Genomic DNA, 19,548 nt, shown 5'->3' with positions numbered 1-19,548 from the left:
TCCTCCCCCACTCATACTCTCCCTCAAAACAAATAAATAAACATTAAAAAAAATAACAAAACCTTCAAATATCTGGTAAACAAAAACCAGAAAATCTCTATTTTAATTAGCATTTCCTTGACTACTAGTGAAATTGACCACAGTTTTGTATGATTAATGATAAGCATTTCTTATCATTAAAGCTATTTGTCGTGTGTGTGTGTATATGTATGTATAAGCAGGAAGGTTCCTTCACCGGATAAAAAGAACATATGCCACATATATAAGTATATAGTTACGAAATATGCGTATGTACATGATGCACATATGTCCTATTTACTTTAAGATTTGTATGAAGTATTTTCTAATATATAGACATTACAGATTTGTTTAATGTCAAAATCCATCAATTGTTCCTCTCGCTGTAGGTACCATACTTAGAAATACTCAAGCTTAGAGGCACCTGGGTGGCTCAGTCGGTTAAGCCTCCAACTTTGGTTCAGGTCATGATCTTGTAGTTCGTGAGTTCGAGCCCCACATCAGGCTCTGTACTGACAGCTCAAGAGCCTGGAGCCTGCTTCATATTCTATGTCTCCCTCTCTCTCTGCCCCTCTCCCACTCACATTCTATCTCTCTCTCTCAAAAATAAATATTAAAAAAAAAAAAAAAGAAATACTGAAGCTTATATAAAGTTACTTATTTCCTTTCTCATATTTTAGCTTTGTTTTTATTTTTTACATTCAAACTTTAAGTCCTTTGGAACGTGCCGTTTTGGGAAGTGAGGGGAGGAGGGAATGAAAAGAGTTGTGTGCACATTTCTCTCACCCTAGCTATTTATAGATTTTCTGACCAAGATACACGTTCTTATGAATTGTCAGTTTATAAGGCTCGATCCTCATAACTTGGTGGATAATTTTTTTTCCTTCAGCTTAAACCTGGATTGGTTTTGCTGCCAATCAGTGCACATTTAGCGACATGACTTGAGCAATAATTCTGCACAGAACTTTGACTTAAAGAAACTTAAACTCAGCATTTAATACTACAAGAAGAGTAGTGGTCAAATTAGTTGGCAAATATTGCTTCACCTCAGTAAAAATGTGCTTCATCTGGGCTTGTTTATTCCTGAATCGCTTGATCTTCTGTGCAATGCGAGGATCCTTTTCCAGCTCTTCCATTGTGGCCCATTTACAATGCAAGTAGGAACTGTCCAAAGACACACAAATTGTGAGACAAGTGCAAACCACCACACCACTGAGTCCTACAGTCTTTCAGCAAACAGGGTGACTAACCCAGAAGTAGCGGTTTGTGGTGAAACTGCCAGAGATTAGGCTGCGAAGGGCCTTGCACTAACCGGACAACAAAATAAAACAATGCAGCGATTAATTCCAAATGACCGATCCCTCTGCAGCTTCTACACAAACTGCCTGAGAGCAGAGGGAGGGTAGGCATGGGCAAGCTGTCATTAACATACATTAGTGAAAGTGGGCACGAGGCAGAGGAAGAAAGAAAAATCTAAGAGGGAAACAGTGCGAGCTACAGGACAGTGGTTCTCCACCAGGAGCAGATGAGAATGGCTTGGGGAGTTTTTAATAAGCACCAGTCCTTGGGATCTACTCCCAGAGTCTGAGTCAGCTGGTACTGAGTGGAGCAACGTCTTCCCCGGTGACTATCTGCACAGCCAAAGGTAAGTACTACTGCTTAAGGTGAAGTTGAGTCAGTCAAGATCCACAGGTCAGGCCTCAGGGGCCATTCTTGGAAAATACAGAAGGTGATGTAATGAGGGAAAGGAAATTTTATTCATATAAAATACAAATACAAATAATATATGAAGAACACGTACAAATTTCTATACTTAACGTAGAATAGCTCCAAGTCGAATGGGGGCTCTCCGGGGTGAACCTGTAATCAACAGCAAGCAGTTAACAGCTCAGAACCCCACAGATCGCCCTGACGTTGCACAAGAAAACAGGTAAATCAACACCTCTGCTTGATTTTCGTACAGACTTCCTGAGGATGTTTTCAGTTTCCCCCTTCTTTTCCTGACAGCTACTGAGCAGCTTTCCCAAAGGATGAATGCACAGCTAGCCAGAAGGTAAAAAAGAAAATGATCCTCCTGGTGTCCTTCCAAGGTCCAGGCTGGGACAGCGTTCGGCTGATAAACCCAAATCGGCCCAGGATCTGAAAGCTGTCAGGCCCAAAGCCTGGCGTGCAAGTGAAAACACAGGTCTCCGGCACACCCCCTGACCACCATCCCGAAACATCAGCGGTGCCCACTCTCAAAGTAAGGAAGTTTGCTCTCATAAATATTTGAAGATAAAACTATGTTCTCACCAGTGACAACATATCTTTCACTCCAGGTATACTCTCTGGATCTCCACAATGGTCCTGAGATATCTAAAGAACCCACCCTCCAAATGTTTTCCTTTCTTTCTTTTTTTTTTTTTGTAGCTGTGGTTTTATTATTTTTTTTAATATGAAATTTATTGTCAAATTGGTTTCCATACAACACCCAGTGCTCATCCCAACAGGTGCCCTCCTCATTGCCCATCACCCACTTTCCCCTCCCTCCCACCCCCCATCAACCCTCAGTTTATTCTCAGTTTTTAAGGGTCTCTTATGGTTTGCCTTCTTCCCTCTCTGTAACATTTTTCCCCCCTTTCCCTCCGCCATGGTCTTCTGTTAACTTTCTCAGGATCCACATAAAAGTGAACACATATGGCATCTGTCTTTCTCTGTACGACTTATTTCACTTAGCACAACACTCTCCAGTTCCATCCACGTTGCTACAAAAGGCCAGATTTCATTCTTTCTCATTGCCACGTAGTATTCAATTGTGTTTATAAACTGCAATTTCCTTATCCATTCATTAGTCAATGGACATTTAGGCTCTTTCCATAATTTGGCTATTGTTGAAAGTGCTGCTATAAACATTGGGGTACAAGTGCCCCTATGCATCAGCATTCCTGTATCCCTTGGGTAAATTCCCAGCACTGCTATTGCTGGGTCATAGGGTGTATCTATTTTTAATATTTTGAGGAACCTCCACTCTGTTTTCCAGAGCAGCTGCACCAGTTTGCATTCCCACCAACAGTGCAAGAGGGCTCCCATTTCTCCACATCCTCTCCAGCATCTATAGTCTCCTGATTTGTTCATTTTGGCCACTCTGACTGGCGTGAGGTGATATCTGAGTGTGGTTTTGATTTGTATTTCCCTGATGAGGAGTGACGTTGAGCATCTTTTCATGTACCTATTGGCCATCTGGATGTCTTCTTTAGAGAAATGCCTATTCATGTCTTCCGCCCATTTCTTCACTGTATTATGTTTTTGGGCGTGGAGTTTGGTGAGTTCTTTATAGATTTTGGATACTAGCCCTTTGTCCGATATGTCATTTGCAAATATCTTTTCCCATTCCATCGGTTGCCTTTTAGTTTTGTTGATTGTTTCCTTTACAGTGCAGAAGCTTTTTATCTTGATGAAGTCCCAATAGTTCATTTTTGCTTTTAATTCCCTTGCCTTTGGAGATGTGTCAAGTAAGAAATTGCTGAGGCTGAGGTCAGAGAGGTTTTTTTCCCTGCTTTCTCCTCTAGGGTTTTGATGGTTTCCTGTCTCACATTCAGGTCCTTCATCCATTTTGAGTTTATTTTTGTGAATGGTGTAAGAAAGTGGCCTAGTTTCACTCTTCTGCGTGTTGCTGTCCAGTTCTCCCAGCACCATTTGTTAAAGAGACTGTCTTTTTTCCATTGGATATTCTTTCCTGCTTTGTCAAAGATTAGTTGGCCATACTTTTGTGGGTCCAATTTTGGAGTCTCTATTTTATTCCATTGGTCTATGTGTCTATTTTTGTGCCAATACCATGCTGTCTTGATGACTACAGCTTTGTAGCAGAGGCTAAAGTCTGGGATTGTGATGCCTCCTGCTTTGGTTTTCTTCTTCAATATTACTTTGGCTATTTGGGGTCTTTTGTGGTTCCATACAAATTTTAGGATTGCTTGTTCTAGCTTTGAGAAGAATGCTGGTGCAACTTTGATTGGGATTTCATTGAATGTGTAGATTGCTTTGGGTAGTATTGACATTTTAACAATATCCAAATGTTTTCAATATGGCTCTTTTTCCATGTTCTCTTCTTGGCCCCCTGAGGACTTTCCCTGGGCTGCAGAAACTAAGGGACAAAAATACCTTCTGCTAGCATCACAATGGAGGGAAAAAATTATTTGGGGCTATACTCAAATATTTAAGAATTTTAGGACCTAAAATCTTCCATGGGGGTAAGAATAATAAAGAATAAAAGAATAAAACAATGACTAGCCAGACAATATTCTTGCTTTGCTCTCACTCTGGCCAATCAGGACCATTCCAGGTTGTCTAGCCAAATCTCTCTTCACAGAGGGGAAACCTGTGATATAAAAGCTGACACATAAGCCACTAACCTCCTGGACGGTCTTAGATGCCAGGATCTTCTCAATGATGTTTGCGTCATCTTCTGGAGGCTCCTGGAGACAGAGGTTAAGAAGAAAGAAAATTACTGGCACCACAGAATCCAAGAAATAATTCTGTAAGAAATGCTATAGTAGGTACTACTTGGTCTGAAAGTTCACCATTGAGTGCTGAGGCCTCCCTCCCTATCAGTCCACAGAGTGATCAAAAGATCACAAACATTCTAACATCTGGACACAACCTAACACCTCCCCTTCCACATAAGCAGAGAAGTTATGCGGCTTTTCAGACACTTAATTTCAGATCTGCCTTTGGCATCACTAAAATTGGTCCCAGGACTTCCCTTTTCTACCAAACCTGCCTACGTGTTGCTGCATAAAATTTTCAGAAAGGTGTAACAGAAAGGAGTCTGGGGGCCTTAGAAGCAAAGAGTCCTAATTCTAACACCTACCAGCTACTGACTTTGGGTAAGTCAATTAACATGTCTTCGTTTCCAAATCTATTAAAATAGGAGTTAAATATACTTATCTCACTGGGTTACTGGGAGGATAAAACGGTATGTGAAAATATTTTTGGAACAGTAAGCACTATGCAAATGCAAGGCATAATTATTCTCTACTAAACGATACCGTCTTTCCCTTCTGTGTCTGGAAATGGCTGTTTCACCCATCATCCTTTGCCTATAAATCCTAACTCAAAACAAATTAATTTCTTCCTTTCTACCCTGGCTACACATCAACATTTCTAGGCTCCTGATCTCCATGAAATCTCTCTACAGAGTATTTGATTAAATAATTACAAACTTAAAAAGGATGTGTTGAGTCAGAACACTCTTATGTTTGATGTTCTTTCTGGGACTTTATTTGAGCCATCCTATTTCAGAGGTTTTGTATGTACTATATGACCTCCTCAGATCTAGTATTTGTCCACAACAGGGTACTCAGAACAGATTGAGAAGAATGCTCATCACAATAGCCGTAGCTCCCAAAATAACTTGGGTTCCTGATCAGAACTTCCCCAAGGATGACTTCATGCTGCATTACTACTGTCTTCGGTCCTACCCATTCCAGGGTTCACCTGTCCCAGAGCCACACCATTACAGAAAATGGTATATAAAGGTATATAAAATCAAACTTTCCCCAGAAAAGTACTGAAAGAAAGAAAGGAAGAAAGAAAGAAAGAGGAGGAGGGCAGATGGTAGAAACGAAGTATGGCGATCAGCAGGCGATGACAGATGCTCCCAAAGGTTACAAATATTTATTACATTCCCCTAGACACATGGCATGGTGCTAGGTGCCATGCCAAAGATAATCCAAAGTGACAAGAGTCTACTCCCACTGCTCAACAAGAAGACAAGCCAATTGTGCCTACCATATAGTAGGAAGAAGGGATGGGGATACAGACTAAGCTTTTGTTTTTCTGCTCAAGTGTTCTGCCTGATTCTTAAGCACAAGTAAGGAAAGGAAGAGGCGGCAGGTGGCTGTTGCCTGCCTTCTCCCATTACAATGTATGAAGGCAGGGATCCTTATTTGTTTTATCCACTGCTATAGCTAAAGCCCTGAAAAGGCCAGGCACCAGTGGGTGACCAGTATATATTTGTTAATGCTAAATACAAGGAAGAGGAAGAGAGAGGAAATACATGAGGAAATAAAGCATCTAACTCACCAGGGCTACAGACTGCAGACAGTTAATATTCTTAATCTACGTCACTTAATTAAAAATTCTCCTCCTTCTTCATACACTGGGACCTAGCCATACTGTCAGGATGGCCAACAGCAAAGGGCCAGAGCCTGGTGTAGTTTTCTTAAGCCAAAGATCATTACCCCAACCTTGCAACCAACAAAGGAACAGGTGCCGGTTAAGAGAAAGTAGATGAATGAACAAACCTCCTTCCTCATTTCCTACTTCATTTCCTTCCTAAATTTCTTCCACATTATTTACTGTCTTTTAGGTTTATTCACTGGTCTTACAGAAATAGATGAGCCATAGTCCTCCTCAGCAAGGAACTACCAGATATGCTAACATAACACTTTAAAAGTTATTGAAGTATGGCATACATACAGTATATAGAGATCTCAAGTGTACAACCAATGAATTCTTACACATACACATACCCACTTGTATAAATATCACCTAGACCAAGTTACATAACATTCCCAATGTTCTGGGAGGCTCTTGCGCCCCCACTGGAAGTAACCACTATTCGGATTTCTACTACCACTGATTAGTTTTGCCTACTACTAAGCTTCATGTAAATGGAACTATATAGTATGTGGTTCATTCTTCTGTATTTCTGCATAGTATTTAGTTGTATAAATATACTACCATTTATTTATCTGCTGTTGAGGAATATTTGGGTTGCTTCCAACATTTATATACACTGTGTATATTTTGGTGGACAAATGCACTCATTTATCTTGGATATATACCGAAAAGTGGAATTGCAAGGTTATGAGGTAGATTATATGTTTAGTTTTAATGAATGTTGTCAAAATTTTTTCCAAACTGATTCTGACAATTTTTATACCCACCAGCCACGTATGGGATTGACAATATTGTCAATCTTTAAAATTTTGGCCATTCTTGTGGCTAAATTCACATCTTTAAATTTAATTAATTCACATCTTTAATTCACATCTCCCTAGCAATTGAGGATGCTGAGCACCTTTTCATATGCTTACTGACCGTGTGGATAACCTCTCCGTGAAGCTCCATTCATGTCATTTGCCGATTTTAAAAACTGTCCTTTTTTTAAATTTGTAAGAGTTCATTATACATTTCTGAATAAGTGTCCTGTCAGTTATATAGATTACAAATACTATCTGCCAATCTATGGTTTGCCTTTTGCTTCTATAAATGTGTCTTTTGATGAACAGAAGTTCTACATAATCCGCATTATCAATCTTTTCTCTTATACATTCTTGTGTGTTGTTGAATCATGTGGCAGCAATGTGGCAGTGTTGTTGTGGCAGCAATGGCTGCCACAAAGGTCACTCATTAAGCCACATAAAGTAATTTAAAATTTTCTTGCAGCCACCTTTTTAAAAAAGTAAAAATAGGGGCTCAGTCAGTTGAGCTCCCAACTCTTGATTTCAGCTCAGGTCATGATCCCAGGGTCGTGGGATTGAGCCCTGTATTGGGCTCCGTGCTGAATATGGAGCCTGCTTGAGATTCTCTCTCTCTCTCTCTCTCTCTCCCTCTGCCCGCCTCCCCAACTCGTGCTCTCTCTAAAAATAAAAATAGTAAAAATAAACAGATGAAATGAATTTTAGTATTTTATTTAAAGCAATATATGCAAAAATTTATTATTTCAATGTATAACCAATATAAAATTATTAATAAGATACTTTATATTCACTCATTAAGTCTTTAAAATCCGATGTGTACTTCACACTTAAAGCACATCTGAATTCAGACTACCCATATTTCTTTTTTTTTTTCAATATATGAAATTTATTGTCAAATTGGTTTCCATACAACACCCAGTGCTCATCCCAAAAGGTGCCCTCCTCAATACCCATCACCCACCCTCCACTCCCTCCCACCCCCCATCAACCCTCAGTTTGTTCTCAGTTTAAGAGTCTCCTATGCTTTGGCTCTCTCCCACTTTAACCTCTTTTTTTTTTTTTTTCCTTCCCCTCCCCCATGGGTTTCTTTTAAGTTTCTCAGGATCCACATAAGAGTGAAACCATATGGTATCTCTCTTTCTCTGTATGGCTTATTTCACTTAGCATCACACTCTCCAGTTCCATCCATGTTGCTACAAAGGGCCATATTTCGTTCTTTCTCATTGCCCTGTAGTACTCCATTGTGTATATAAGCCACAATTTCTTTATCCATTCATCAGTTGATGGACATTTAGGCTCTTTCCATAATTTGGCTATTGTTGAGAGTGCTGCTATAAACATTGGGGTACAAGTGCCCCTATGCATCAGTACTCCTGTATCCCTTGGGTAAATTCCTAGCAGTGCTATTGCTGGGTCATAGGGTAGGTCTATTTTTAATTTTCTGAGGAACCTCCACACTGTTTTCCAGAGTGGCTGCACCAGTTTGCATTCCCACCAACAGTGCAAGAGGGTTCCCATTTCTCCACATCCTCTCCAGCATCTATAGTCTCCTGATTTGTTCATTTTGGCCACTCTGACTGGCGTGAGGTGATATCTGAGTGTCGTGTTGATTTGTATTTCCCTGATGAGGAGCGACGTTGAGCATCTTTTCATGTGCCTGTTGGTCATCCGGATCAGACTACCCATATTTCAAGTGCTTACAGCCACATCGGGCTAGTCGGAGCCCTACGGAGCAGCGCAGCTCTGTTTGGTTCTACTTGTTTTTATAGCAACACTACCTTGTCTTCATTACTGGAGTGTGATTAAAAGTCTGGATTACAGGGAGTCTTCCAACTGAGTTGTCCGTAAAGATTGCCTGGCTATTCTAGGTCTTTTGTGTTTCTATCATCAATTTCCAGCAGAAAACACCCTGCTTAGATTCTGACTGGGAATGAACTGCAGACATCTTAACAATATTGAATACATGTATGTCATACATTGCTCTACTTATGTAGGTCTTCTTTAATTTCTCTCAGCAATGTTTTTCATATAGAGAGGGCTTGTATATCTTTTGAGAGCTATTCCAGAATACCTAATATTTTTGATGATGTTACAAATGGCATTTTAGAATTTTTCTTTCCTGATTTCATGCTGCTAGTTCACAGAAATAAAGTAGATGTTTATGTATATTGTCTTTGTATCCAACAATTTAGCTAAATCCACATTTATTAATTCTAATGGTTTGTCAATTCTGTTGAATTTTCAACACACACAGTCATGTCATCTACAAATACTGAATCGTACTTCTTCCGTTCCAATTTTTAAACTTTTTATTTCTTTGTTTACTTATAGCAATGGCCAGGACCTCCAGTGTATCTCTTTTTTAAAATTTATATTACATATTCTTTTTTTTTAATGTTTATTTATTTTTGAGAGAGCAAGAGGGGGAGGGGCAGAGAAAGAGGGGGACAGAGGATCTGAAGCAGGCTCGATGCTGATACCAGACAGCCCAACAGAGGGCTCGAACTCGCGAACTGTGAGATCATGACCTGAGCCTAAGTTGGATGCTTAACTAACTGAGAAACCCAGGTGTCGCCTGCATTTCTGAATATAAAGATAACAGTGGGATTTTTTTTCTTACTCCCAAATTCAGCAGGAAAGCATTCAGTATCGTACCATTTAATATAACGTTAGTAGTCAGTTTTTATCTAGTGGATTTTAAGTCTTTGGTTTTCTACAGTTTCAGATGTGCCTGAATATGGTTTTTGTTTTTGTATTTTCCCTGCTTGGGAGTTACCTGATGCTGAATGTATTGGTTGATATCCCCCATCAGTTTATGGGAGTTGTTGGCCATTTACTTTTATCATCACTCTCTGCTCCAATCTCTCCTCCATATCTAGGACTCTAATCAGGGATACACATTGCACTTTTTCACTGCACCCCAATTGTTTCATATGCTTTGTTCTGCTCTTTCCATTCTTTTTTCTATGTGGCAGTTCAGAAATTTTCTATTGATTTGTCTTCAAAGTCACCAATCTTATCTTCTGTTGTATCTAATCTGCTTTAATTTTTATTTCAGGTTATTTTAATTTTTTAGTTTTTAGATTTTAAAAAGTTTTTAGATTTATACACACACACAAATATATATATTTTTAATGTTTATTTTTGAGAGATTGAGAGACAGTGTGAGCGGGGGAGGGGCAGAGAGGGAGACACAGACTATGAAGCAGGCTCCAGGTTTGGAGCTGTCAGCATAGAGCCCAACAGGGGGCTCAAACTCATGAACTACAAGATTATAACCTGAGCCAAAGTTAGACGCTTAACCACCTGAGCCACCAGGCGCCCCTCTAATCTGCCTTTAAAGTCATCCACTGTATTCTAAGTTTTTTAAATTGGAATTTTCAGTCCAGACTGTTGAACCGATTCTCTTTACAGATTCATTTCTTCACCAGAATTCTTCACTTTAAAATTTTTTTGGCTCATTTTCTTTTATTTTCTTTCACATGTTAATCAGTTATTTTAAAATTCTTTTGTGTTAAGTCCACTACCTGGATCATCTAGGATCTGCTTCTATTATATATTACTTTTACTTTTTAGTCACATTTTTTCCAGCTTTTTCAAATGTGCAATAGTTTTTTTACTTATGGTAGATATTGTGAATAAAGGAACCTTAGCAGCTTCTAACAATATTTTCCACAACTATTTCCTATTTTCTCTGTGAGAGAGGGTGGTCCCTGGGTCCAATGAGACACTGAATTGGGTCAGGCCTGGGTTACTGTTAAGATTTATCTCTTGCTTAGCAGGGGTACCTGGGTGGCTCAGTTGGTTGAGCGTCTGACTTCAGCTTGGGTCATGATCTCACAGCTCATGAGTTTGAGCTCCGCATCGGGCTCTGTGCTGACGGCTCGGAGCCTGGAGCCTGCTTTGGATTCTGTGTCTCCCTCTCTCTCTGCCCCCAACCCACTCGCATTCTGTCTCTGTCTCTCTCAAAAATAAATAAACATTAAAAAAATTTTTTTTAAAGATTCATCTCTTGTTTTATCCTGTTTCTCAAGCATGAATGTCCAGGGCCACTGACTGAATGTGGCAGGTCTTTCTATTCCTGAGCCCTGGAGTCTCCAATCCCAAGTAAATTAAAAATCTCTCACTCTCTTTTTTAAAATTTATTTATTTATTTTGAGAGACAGAGAAAGAGAGAGAGAGAGCAAGTGAGAGTGAGGGAGGGGCAGAGAGAGAGAGAGAGAGAGAGAGAGAGAGAGATAAAGAGAATCCCAGGCAGGCTCCACACTGTCAGCACAGAGCCTGACTCAGGGCTCAATCTCATGAATCTCAGGTGAGATCACGATCTGAGCTGAGATCAAGAGTCGAACACTTAACAGACTGAGACACCCAGGTGCCCCTCTTAAAAACCTCTCTTCAGGGAGAGTTAGTTTTTCTACACTAAGCCCATCCCTTTAGTGAGATTTTCCCTCTAGGTACCATGATACTGTGAGATTTCAATCTGCCTTCTGAATGAGCCACTAACTTCTTGGGCTACCCCAGAACTCCTCAACGTCCTGGGGAGAGCCCTTTGCTTTGGGGATCTTCTAGTTTCCAATCATTTCACCAGCAAGGGCAGATGGTGATGGTTTCTCTTCAACCCAGAGAAGTCTGTTTGAGCCAAGCCTGATCCTCAACCTGCACCTAGAACTGAGGAATGTTTCCAGAGAAGAAATAGTTCGCAACTGCCGGCTCATCTAGTAATAAATAGCTCATCACTGTCTGGAATTTTAGTTAATCTAATTCTTGTTGCTTTCACAGATATCTGATGTCTTTAAAGACACATTCTCTTTTTTTCCCTTTGCAATGAGTGTTGCCCTGCCACGACCTACTGTCTCTTCCCTGGAAGAAGGAATCCTCCCACATCAACTCTCATTCCAGGAACTCCCTAGAGCCTACTTTTTACTCTTTTCAATTCATACTCATTTTTCTGGTGATCCTGTCCAGTCTTGAGGTTTTAAATAAGGGCTACATCATGACACCAGCCAAGTTTATGTATCCAGCTCAGAACCTCCCCTCGATTCATAGACTCATATATCTAACTGTGTTACCTGCCATCTCCACTTGAATATCTCAGAGGTATTTCACACTTAAAATGTCTAAAATGTAAACTCCTGCTATCCTAGCCAACTTCCCTTCCCTACCCATTCCATCTACAGTTTTCTCCCAACTGAGTGAATTCTATCCTTCTTGGTGTTCAAACCAAAAATCTTGGTGTAATTCTTGATTCATCCTATCTCTCCACACACTGTGTCTGATTAGCCAAGAAATTGTGTTGGCTATATCTTCAAAATATGTACAGAATCCAGCAATTTCTCACCACCTCCACTGCTTCTACCCTGGTCTAAATCACCTTCATTTCTCACCCAGATTATTCTCAACTGCCTTCTACCTAGTTTCCCTGCTTCCACTCCTGCCCAACTAGTCTATTCACAATACAACATTCAGAACTGCCATTATAATGTCTTTTGCCTAACCTGCTTACAAGGCTTCTCTTTTAGAATAAAATCAAACATCTTTTAAAGGCCTACAACAAACCCTGCTGGAGCTCACCAAACGTCCCATCTCCCATTACCTTTCAGGTCTCCCTGTGTGTCCCTCACACACACTAGTGGCCCATTTCTACCTCAGAGACTCTGCACAGGCTATTCCCTCCGCCTAAAATGCCTCCCTCTCAAGATTCCCTCACTCCTTTATTGCCTTCAATTCTTTGCTCAAATGTTACCTTGGTGAGGCCAAAACAGACCACCCTAATTAAAACTGCAACCCTCACTCCTCAATTCCACATCACTCCTCTCCTGATTTTTTTTCTCACAGCACTTACCACCACTGATATACTACGCAATTTTATTACTTTTTAGGTTTGTTCCCAGCCTCTACCTAGGTATTTCCACCCTTTGGAAACTAACTCGGAGCTTGGCTGTTTGGCCTCCTCTCCCACAGGTTCAGAATCCAGCAAATGTGAAGAGGAGATCAGTTGCATGGATTTCATAGGTCCCCTCTCCATTTATTGTATGCTCCCTCTGTGAGAGCAGGGAGTTTTGCCTCTTTTGATCCTTGATGTTATCTCCAGCACAAAACAGTCCTTGGCAGGGAGTATGTCCTCAAGAAGTATTTTTGAATAATGTTAAGAGATTTTGCAATATAAATGGTAATATCAGCATAAAGCAAGTGCTGAGAACCTGCTGAAATCCCACAATTCAAGACAGGGCACTTCGGCAAATTAGGAGAGCCTCTGAAAGTGCAGTGACATCTGAGTTAGATCTCTGTTAACCAGCACTAAACTTTCATAATTTCTGACTACCTTTCCTACCCACTCCCAAGTCTGTAGAACCCAGACTAACCAGGGAGCATTCATACATGTACATATGTACTGACAGGAACAATTATGTCTTCCTCACTACTAGATTGCTTCAAACATTCTTATTCTTATCTACCATTAAGAATAGAAAAAAGATGGGTTTTAGTGGGAGGATTTTGATAATGTTATTTGGAGTTTTTACTAGGACCAGCCAAATCCAAGGAAACGTTAACACACGGACAAGAAAGGACAGTACTTTACTCTGAGTATTAAAAGGATGAAGGGCTTCAGGGGCACCTGGGTGGCTCAGTTGGTTGTGTGACTGACTCTTGATTTCAGCTCAGGTCATGATCTTGCAGTTTGTGGGATCAAGCCCCACGTTGGGCTCCTCGCTGGGCATGGAGTCTGCTTGGGATTCCTTCTCTGTCTCTCTGCCCCTCTCCTGCTTGCACATGTGCTCTCTAAATAAATAAATAAATAAACTTTAAGAAAAAAATAAATAAAAGGATGGAGGGCTTCAAACATTCTTCACCATAGAAAATTTTCAAGTAAAAATTAAGGAATGTGAAATAAAATTTCAACTTATCTTTTTTTTTTTTAAGGTCTTTTTTTTTTTAACGTTTTATTTATTTTTGAGACAGGGAGAGACACAGCATGAACAGGGGAGGGTCAGAGAGAGGGAGACACAGAATCTGAAACAGGCTCCAGGCTCTGAGCTGTCAGCACAGAGCCTGATGCAGGGCTCGAACTCACAGACTGCGAGATCATGACCTGAGCCGAAGTCGGCCGCTTAACCGACTGAGCCACCCAGGCACCCCTCAACTTATCTTTTATAGGAAGAGCAATGAATACTGGAATTAAAAAAAAAATCAGTGAGGGGTGCCTGGGTGACTCAGTCAGGTAAGCATTTGACTTTGGCTCAGGTCATGATCTTGTGTTTGGTGAGTTCAAGCCCCACATCAGGCTCTGTGCTCACAGCTCAGAGCCTGGAGCTTGCTTTGGATTCTGTGTCTTCCTCTCTCTCTGCCCCTCCCTGGCTCACACCCCTCCCTGTCTCTCTCTCTCTCAAAAGTGAATGAACATTAAAAAAAAAAAAAAAAAGGAAAGAGGAGTGCCTGGGTGGCCCAGCTGGTTAAGCATCCAATTCTTACTTTTGGCTCAGGTTATTATCTCACAACTCTGTGGGTTCGAGCCCCCACATCGGGCTCTGTGCTGGCAGCACAGGGCCTGCTTGGGATCCTCTCTCTCCCTCTGTAGCTGCCCTTCCCCCACTTGTGCTGTCTCTCTCAAAATAAATAGATGAACTTAAAAAAAATAAAGAAAAAGAAGAAAGAAAAGAATAATTCCTTTAAAAAAAAACTGATTATCATCAAAACACTGAGAGCAGGCTTTACTCTATCCCAATAAAAGGAAAAGGGAATAGCATTTCCAAAATACACATCAAAGCAGGACGGAAACTAGGAAATCAGGACTTTTCTAAACAGAGATTGTGCATAAGCACGATCATGTGTGTATCAACACTCCATGTATACAGATACACACAGATATAAACTAAATCTGCTTGCCAAACACACTTCCATAACAACCATCTGTTCTCAGCTACTTGGAATTTTCTCAAATTATCCTTCAAAGAAGGCCATTTTAATTCATTCTCTTTCATGTCAGAGACTCAGATAACTAAAAATTTTTTTCTTAGGGAAAATTTCAAAAATTGTCAACCTTAGTCACCCCCAACCTCAACCAACCACCTGATTTAGTTCTATTTAGCTAGGCACAAGGGAGAGGTTCTAGCAAGAAGCAAATCACTTTTCAAATCACCAAGTATGTGAGGGTACAAAAGTAGCATCAAACGAGATGCCCAGTCTCAGGGGCTTACATTCGTGTAGGGAAAGCAACATAAAACATTTTTATTAGAAACGTTGCAGGTTAAATTCTAATTGGTGTGACAGTAACCTTAAGTCCAGCAAGAGTGCAAAAAGCAAGAACAGCTTGGATTTCACAGAATAGGTAAGGTTTTAGTAGGGCCCTAAGGAATGGTGGGTCGTAAGAGGACAACAAGCAGGAAGGAAAGCTGAAATGAACTGGAAGGATGAAAGAATGAGTCCACAGGAAACAGGATGCATATACGGAATACTAAGTAAACAGTAGAGCAAAAGCATTAGAATGAGGTAGGGAAATAAACGGGAGTAAACAGGTAGTGTGCGGTCACATTTAAAACAAAAATCAGGCAGGAATTTTGATTTAATATCGGAGTTGAGAAACAACCACCTTAGACCATAGAGCAGGGGCACTCTCCCCCAGCTCACGGAAGGAAACAGGGGGCTTCTGGGGGAGAAAACAACTGGGCTCAGCCCATCAGGCACGGCAAAAGGTTAGACAAAGAGGAGGGCGCTGGCCTCAGAGACACAGAGTGAGGCACAGGAGGGCACCAGGAGCTGAAGCCTCATTCAGATTAAAGCCCTTTGTTCTAAAAGGCAAAATCACACAAACTGCACAAACTGTAGGAGGCAGAAACTGAGACAGCCTTGTAAAAATCTACACAACAACTGCAAAAGTCTGTCTCTGTTCCAGACACCAACATCCGTTTGACGAAGAATAAGAAAGCAAAGACTTTGCTCACTGTGACGTGAGGATGGAAAGTTATTTCCTGCCCCCGAATCCCGTATCCCAGTCAGCGGACCGTCCCTCTGGCTCCAGAGCAGGGCCGTGCTAGCAGGCCAGTCCTGGCCTACCACGAATCACATGTAAAGATGTTTCCAGCAACTCCCCACTAGATAGCCAGTGCTGAGGCTGCAATCTGGGACTGGGCCAGGGGCCACAGAACAAGGCAGAGCATGCTGAGAAGGCACTGCCCGAGAAATGCAGCGAGGGAGCAGCAGGGCCTTTCTGCTGGGGACTCCACACGGCTCTCGGCCCCAAGCTACAGCCAGCAAGCAGGCAGACAGCCATCCAAAGGGCCTCGGGAGAAGGACACAAGTAAAAGCCTCATCTTCTTCAACTGATTTTCTGTGCCACTGGGTACTGAGGATTGTCTGGAATCCTAGATGAGATTCATGGCTTTCAAGGTTTGCCATCAGCCTGGGAAATCTTTGTTCAAACCTCACCAGGAAGCCCAAAACGTAAACCAGAGGCAAATGCGGTGTAGTCGGACAGCAGCTAGGGCTCAGCGGAGGCCGGCCTCTGAAACCCACCCAATCCCCCTACAGGCCGTCTATCTACTCTGCATGCTAGGCCAGGCCTGGGACACAGAGGCCAGATCCACGTGCTTGCCAAAGCCACGTATCAGGCCTCTTTCTGCTTAAATTTCGTAACAATTTTTGAGGCCTAATTAATGAAAATTCAGATTCTATCGTATGTTAGCTCTCTCTCTCTCTCTCTCTCTCTCTCGTGTACCTTGAAGAGGATAAAAAGAGCCTTGTTAAGATACATAAAATTTCCTGAATTATTTCTGTCAGATCAGCTAAAGCCGCCCTTCAGGTACCACAAAAGAAGTCATAACAACAACTGAAATATGGTTAATGACAGGCCACTGGCTACTAGGAGAAAATAAATTCCCTTCTAATGTTTTAACTACCAAACCAACCATAAATCTCCAAGGAGGGAAAACCCATCATAAAGCAATATAATCCTATCACCTCATGGCACTCTTGCCAGGACTACTCTTAACTGTTTGCTTGAAAAGCACTACACTGATAGTACATCAAATTATTATTCCTATTAAGTGCTATGTTCATTGGTTGGATAACTCTTGGCAAAGGGACCTGAAATCAACTCTTACATGCTAGTCACTGGTTGACTACCACTAGGGTGTCCCATGACCCAGATCGTTCTGTGCCTGCTTCTTGGTTGTTAAACCAGGGACGACGACCCCTCCTCCTAGCTACTGTCCATGCAAACATAAGGTGAAAGGATATGTGAAATTATGTGAAAATGCTTTAAGCTGGAGGCAAGGTGGTTTAGACAGATAAAGTATTACTGGCTTTACTAAGCCACCCTAGTGTCCGGGAGGAAGGACAGGTATTTGTGCTCTGTCGCACATGCAGAGCATGAATTCTGCCAAGTCAGCGACAGGACTCCACAACAACAGCCAGCCTGTGTCCCAGAATGTGCTGCTGGCAATGATGCCCTTCCTATATGCACAGCCTGTTTCTTCTTTTGCTTCTAATGTCTTCTCTGTAAGCTCCCTGGCACAGACCTCCTCCTTTTCAATATTTACCTCTCTTCCTTCTAGCATCTGGATATCAGGTCCCTCTTCTTGAAACCGCTGCCAATGGAAATCCCTAAAATACAAATAGGGCCATCCTGCTTCTCTGCTGGAACCCTCAATGTCCCCTCCCCCCTACCATTTGCTCTGCAGTATTAAGGTCAAATACTTTAGCTAATCCCTAGGGCCTGCATAATGTGACTCTTCCTACCACTCAATGCTCATCTCCCACCACTCCTCAGACCAGATCCCAACATCCAGCCGAGCTGGTCTATCACAACACCACCCGCAACACCATCCAGGCTGTGGGCTTTAGTTCATGTTAGAAATTGCCTTTCCTAAAATCCTGACCTCCCCCTTTCCTGTCCACTCCCCCATATAGCCACTGTATCCAGCACATTCTTCTAAGGCCGCACTTTATCACAGTGTTCATATAGCCATAAGCCCCTTCTTCTTGGAGCCAGGGACCATGCCTTGATACTCATCCTTGTATCCCAAGACCTGGCCTTGTATGGACTCTTAATACACATTTATTGAATCCAAGTTCCAACTGTAATTAGGTGCGTGTGATTTCATCCAATGAATGGCTGTTTAGTATGTTATCAGACTTTCACATTCTAATGGGAAAGACAAAGAAATAAATGCAATCAGAACACAATGATCAGCTGTGGCAAGTGCTATGAAAGAAACAGACAAGGAGTGAAACTGAGAATCATGGGGCTCAGAGGCAGAGATCTACTCTAAATACAAGAACCAGGAAAGACCTCTCTGGGGAGAAACCATTTTAGCTTAAAAGATGATGAACCAAGTCATGTAATGCATGTGAAGAAGAGATTTCAGGGCAAGAAGGTGGGAAAGAACTGTTAACCCAAGGCTAGGGAGTGGGGAGAAAGTCGTTTATATGCTGAAGGAATTTGCTGAGACAGAGAGAACCCTGCTGGGCACCATAGCGGGAGTGAACATTCTAAATGGATTAGGAAGCCAACTGAAGGTTATCAGCACCAGTTACAATAACCTAACCTAGCTTCAGCGAAGAGCCACAGAATAACTATCAAGTGGGCCAAAATGATGGATCAAGCCAAGGTCAGCACCCCAGCCATAGGCCGTACCTCCGCCTGCCATGCTAGTGTAGAAGCTGAGAGGGCGGACGTCCGGCCGGCTCCAAGAACGGCGATTGTCTCCCCGTCATCATCCACCACCTTGAAATCCAGGTCCTCGTTATATTTTCTGCGCTTCACCTGCCGTCCTGAGCGTCGTTTCTGCAGGGCAAACACACCCATCGGAGAGATGCTCTGTGAGTCAAAGGCAAAAAGCTTGGACAAGAAAGAATACCCTCATCTACACTCACTGACATGCACAAGAGACCTGTCCTACTTTACAAAAGCAATCTTCCTTAAACACAACTCTTTTAAGAATTAAATTCACTCAAAATGAAATCTGGCTGAGGGAGGGGATCCAAATTGCCAAGATCCCCTGAGAAGAAGGTATAGTCTCAGAATCCAGTGAGATGTGTCTTGTTCATGAATGATAGTGACTTTCCTTTTCCTTTCTGGAGTCAGTTTCTATTCCAGTAAAACGGGGATGAGAGGTAAACTCCATCATCTTTCAGGTCCCTTCCAGCATAGCTGGAAGCTCTGATTTTAGGGCGATAAGATAATTGTTTTGGTTGTGGTCAAATTCACTGTACTTACAATATATTCTTTAAAAACTAAATTAATACCAGTTTTATTAGGACTTACTTTGAGAATCTCCTTGAAATGCAAGAAGACATATTAAGTGTGACAAAACAAGATTCATGAGTCACCATCTGAGGACTCATCTATAATTAAGTAACTCCTGACCTTTTAGAGAGACAACATTCTACAACAAAGCAGCCCAGTGGCTTTCCTCAAACAGAAAAACACATGGTTCATCTCATGGACACATCCTATCCAAGCAGCAGAAACACTTCTGGGAACCACTCACCAGCTAGCTCACTCTCCAGTACTTCAATCTTAAAAAACAAAAATCAAAGCCAAACACCACCTGCCTTATTTTTTAAAACA

The 19,548-nt window shown here is 41.6% G+C and overlaps 1 protein-coding gene across 5 annotated transcripts in view; it reads right to left on the bottom strand.

Moving 5' to 3' along the window:
* Positions 1-19,548, bottom strand: part of CHD6 (chromodomain helicase DNA binding protein 6) — a 205,532-nt gene that overhangs the window by 97,178 nt on the left and 88,806 nt on the right. For all 5 annotated transcript variants that reach the window (XM_045444577.1, XM_045444581.1, XM_045444580.1 and 2 more), the window contains 4 exons: positions 18,613-18,762; positions 4,407-4,469; positions 1,820-1,878; positions 1,065-1,182 (listed from right to left, as the gene is read on the bottom strand). In XM_045444577.1, coding sequence (XP_045300533.1) covers positions 1,065-1,182; positions 1,820-1,878; positions 4,407-4,469; positions 18,613-18,762 — 390 coding nt within the window. The remainder of the gene's footprint in view (positions 1-1,064; positions 1,183-1,819; positions 1,879-4,406; positions 4,470-18,612; positions 18,763-19,548) is intronic.

This window comes from Leopardus geoffroyi, chromosome A3, assembly GCF_018350155.1.
Source record: "Leopardus geoffroyi isolate Oge1 chromosome A3, O.geoffroyi_Oge1_pat1.0, whole genome shotgun sequence".
NCBI classification, from domain to species: Eukaryota; Metazoa; Chordata; class Mammalia; order Carnivora; family Felidae; genus Leopardus; species Leopardus geoffroyi.
The sequence above is the reverse complement of the archived record's forward strand: the minus strand, read 5'-3'. Positions and strand labels throughout refer to the sequence as shown.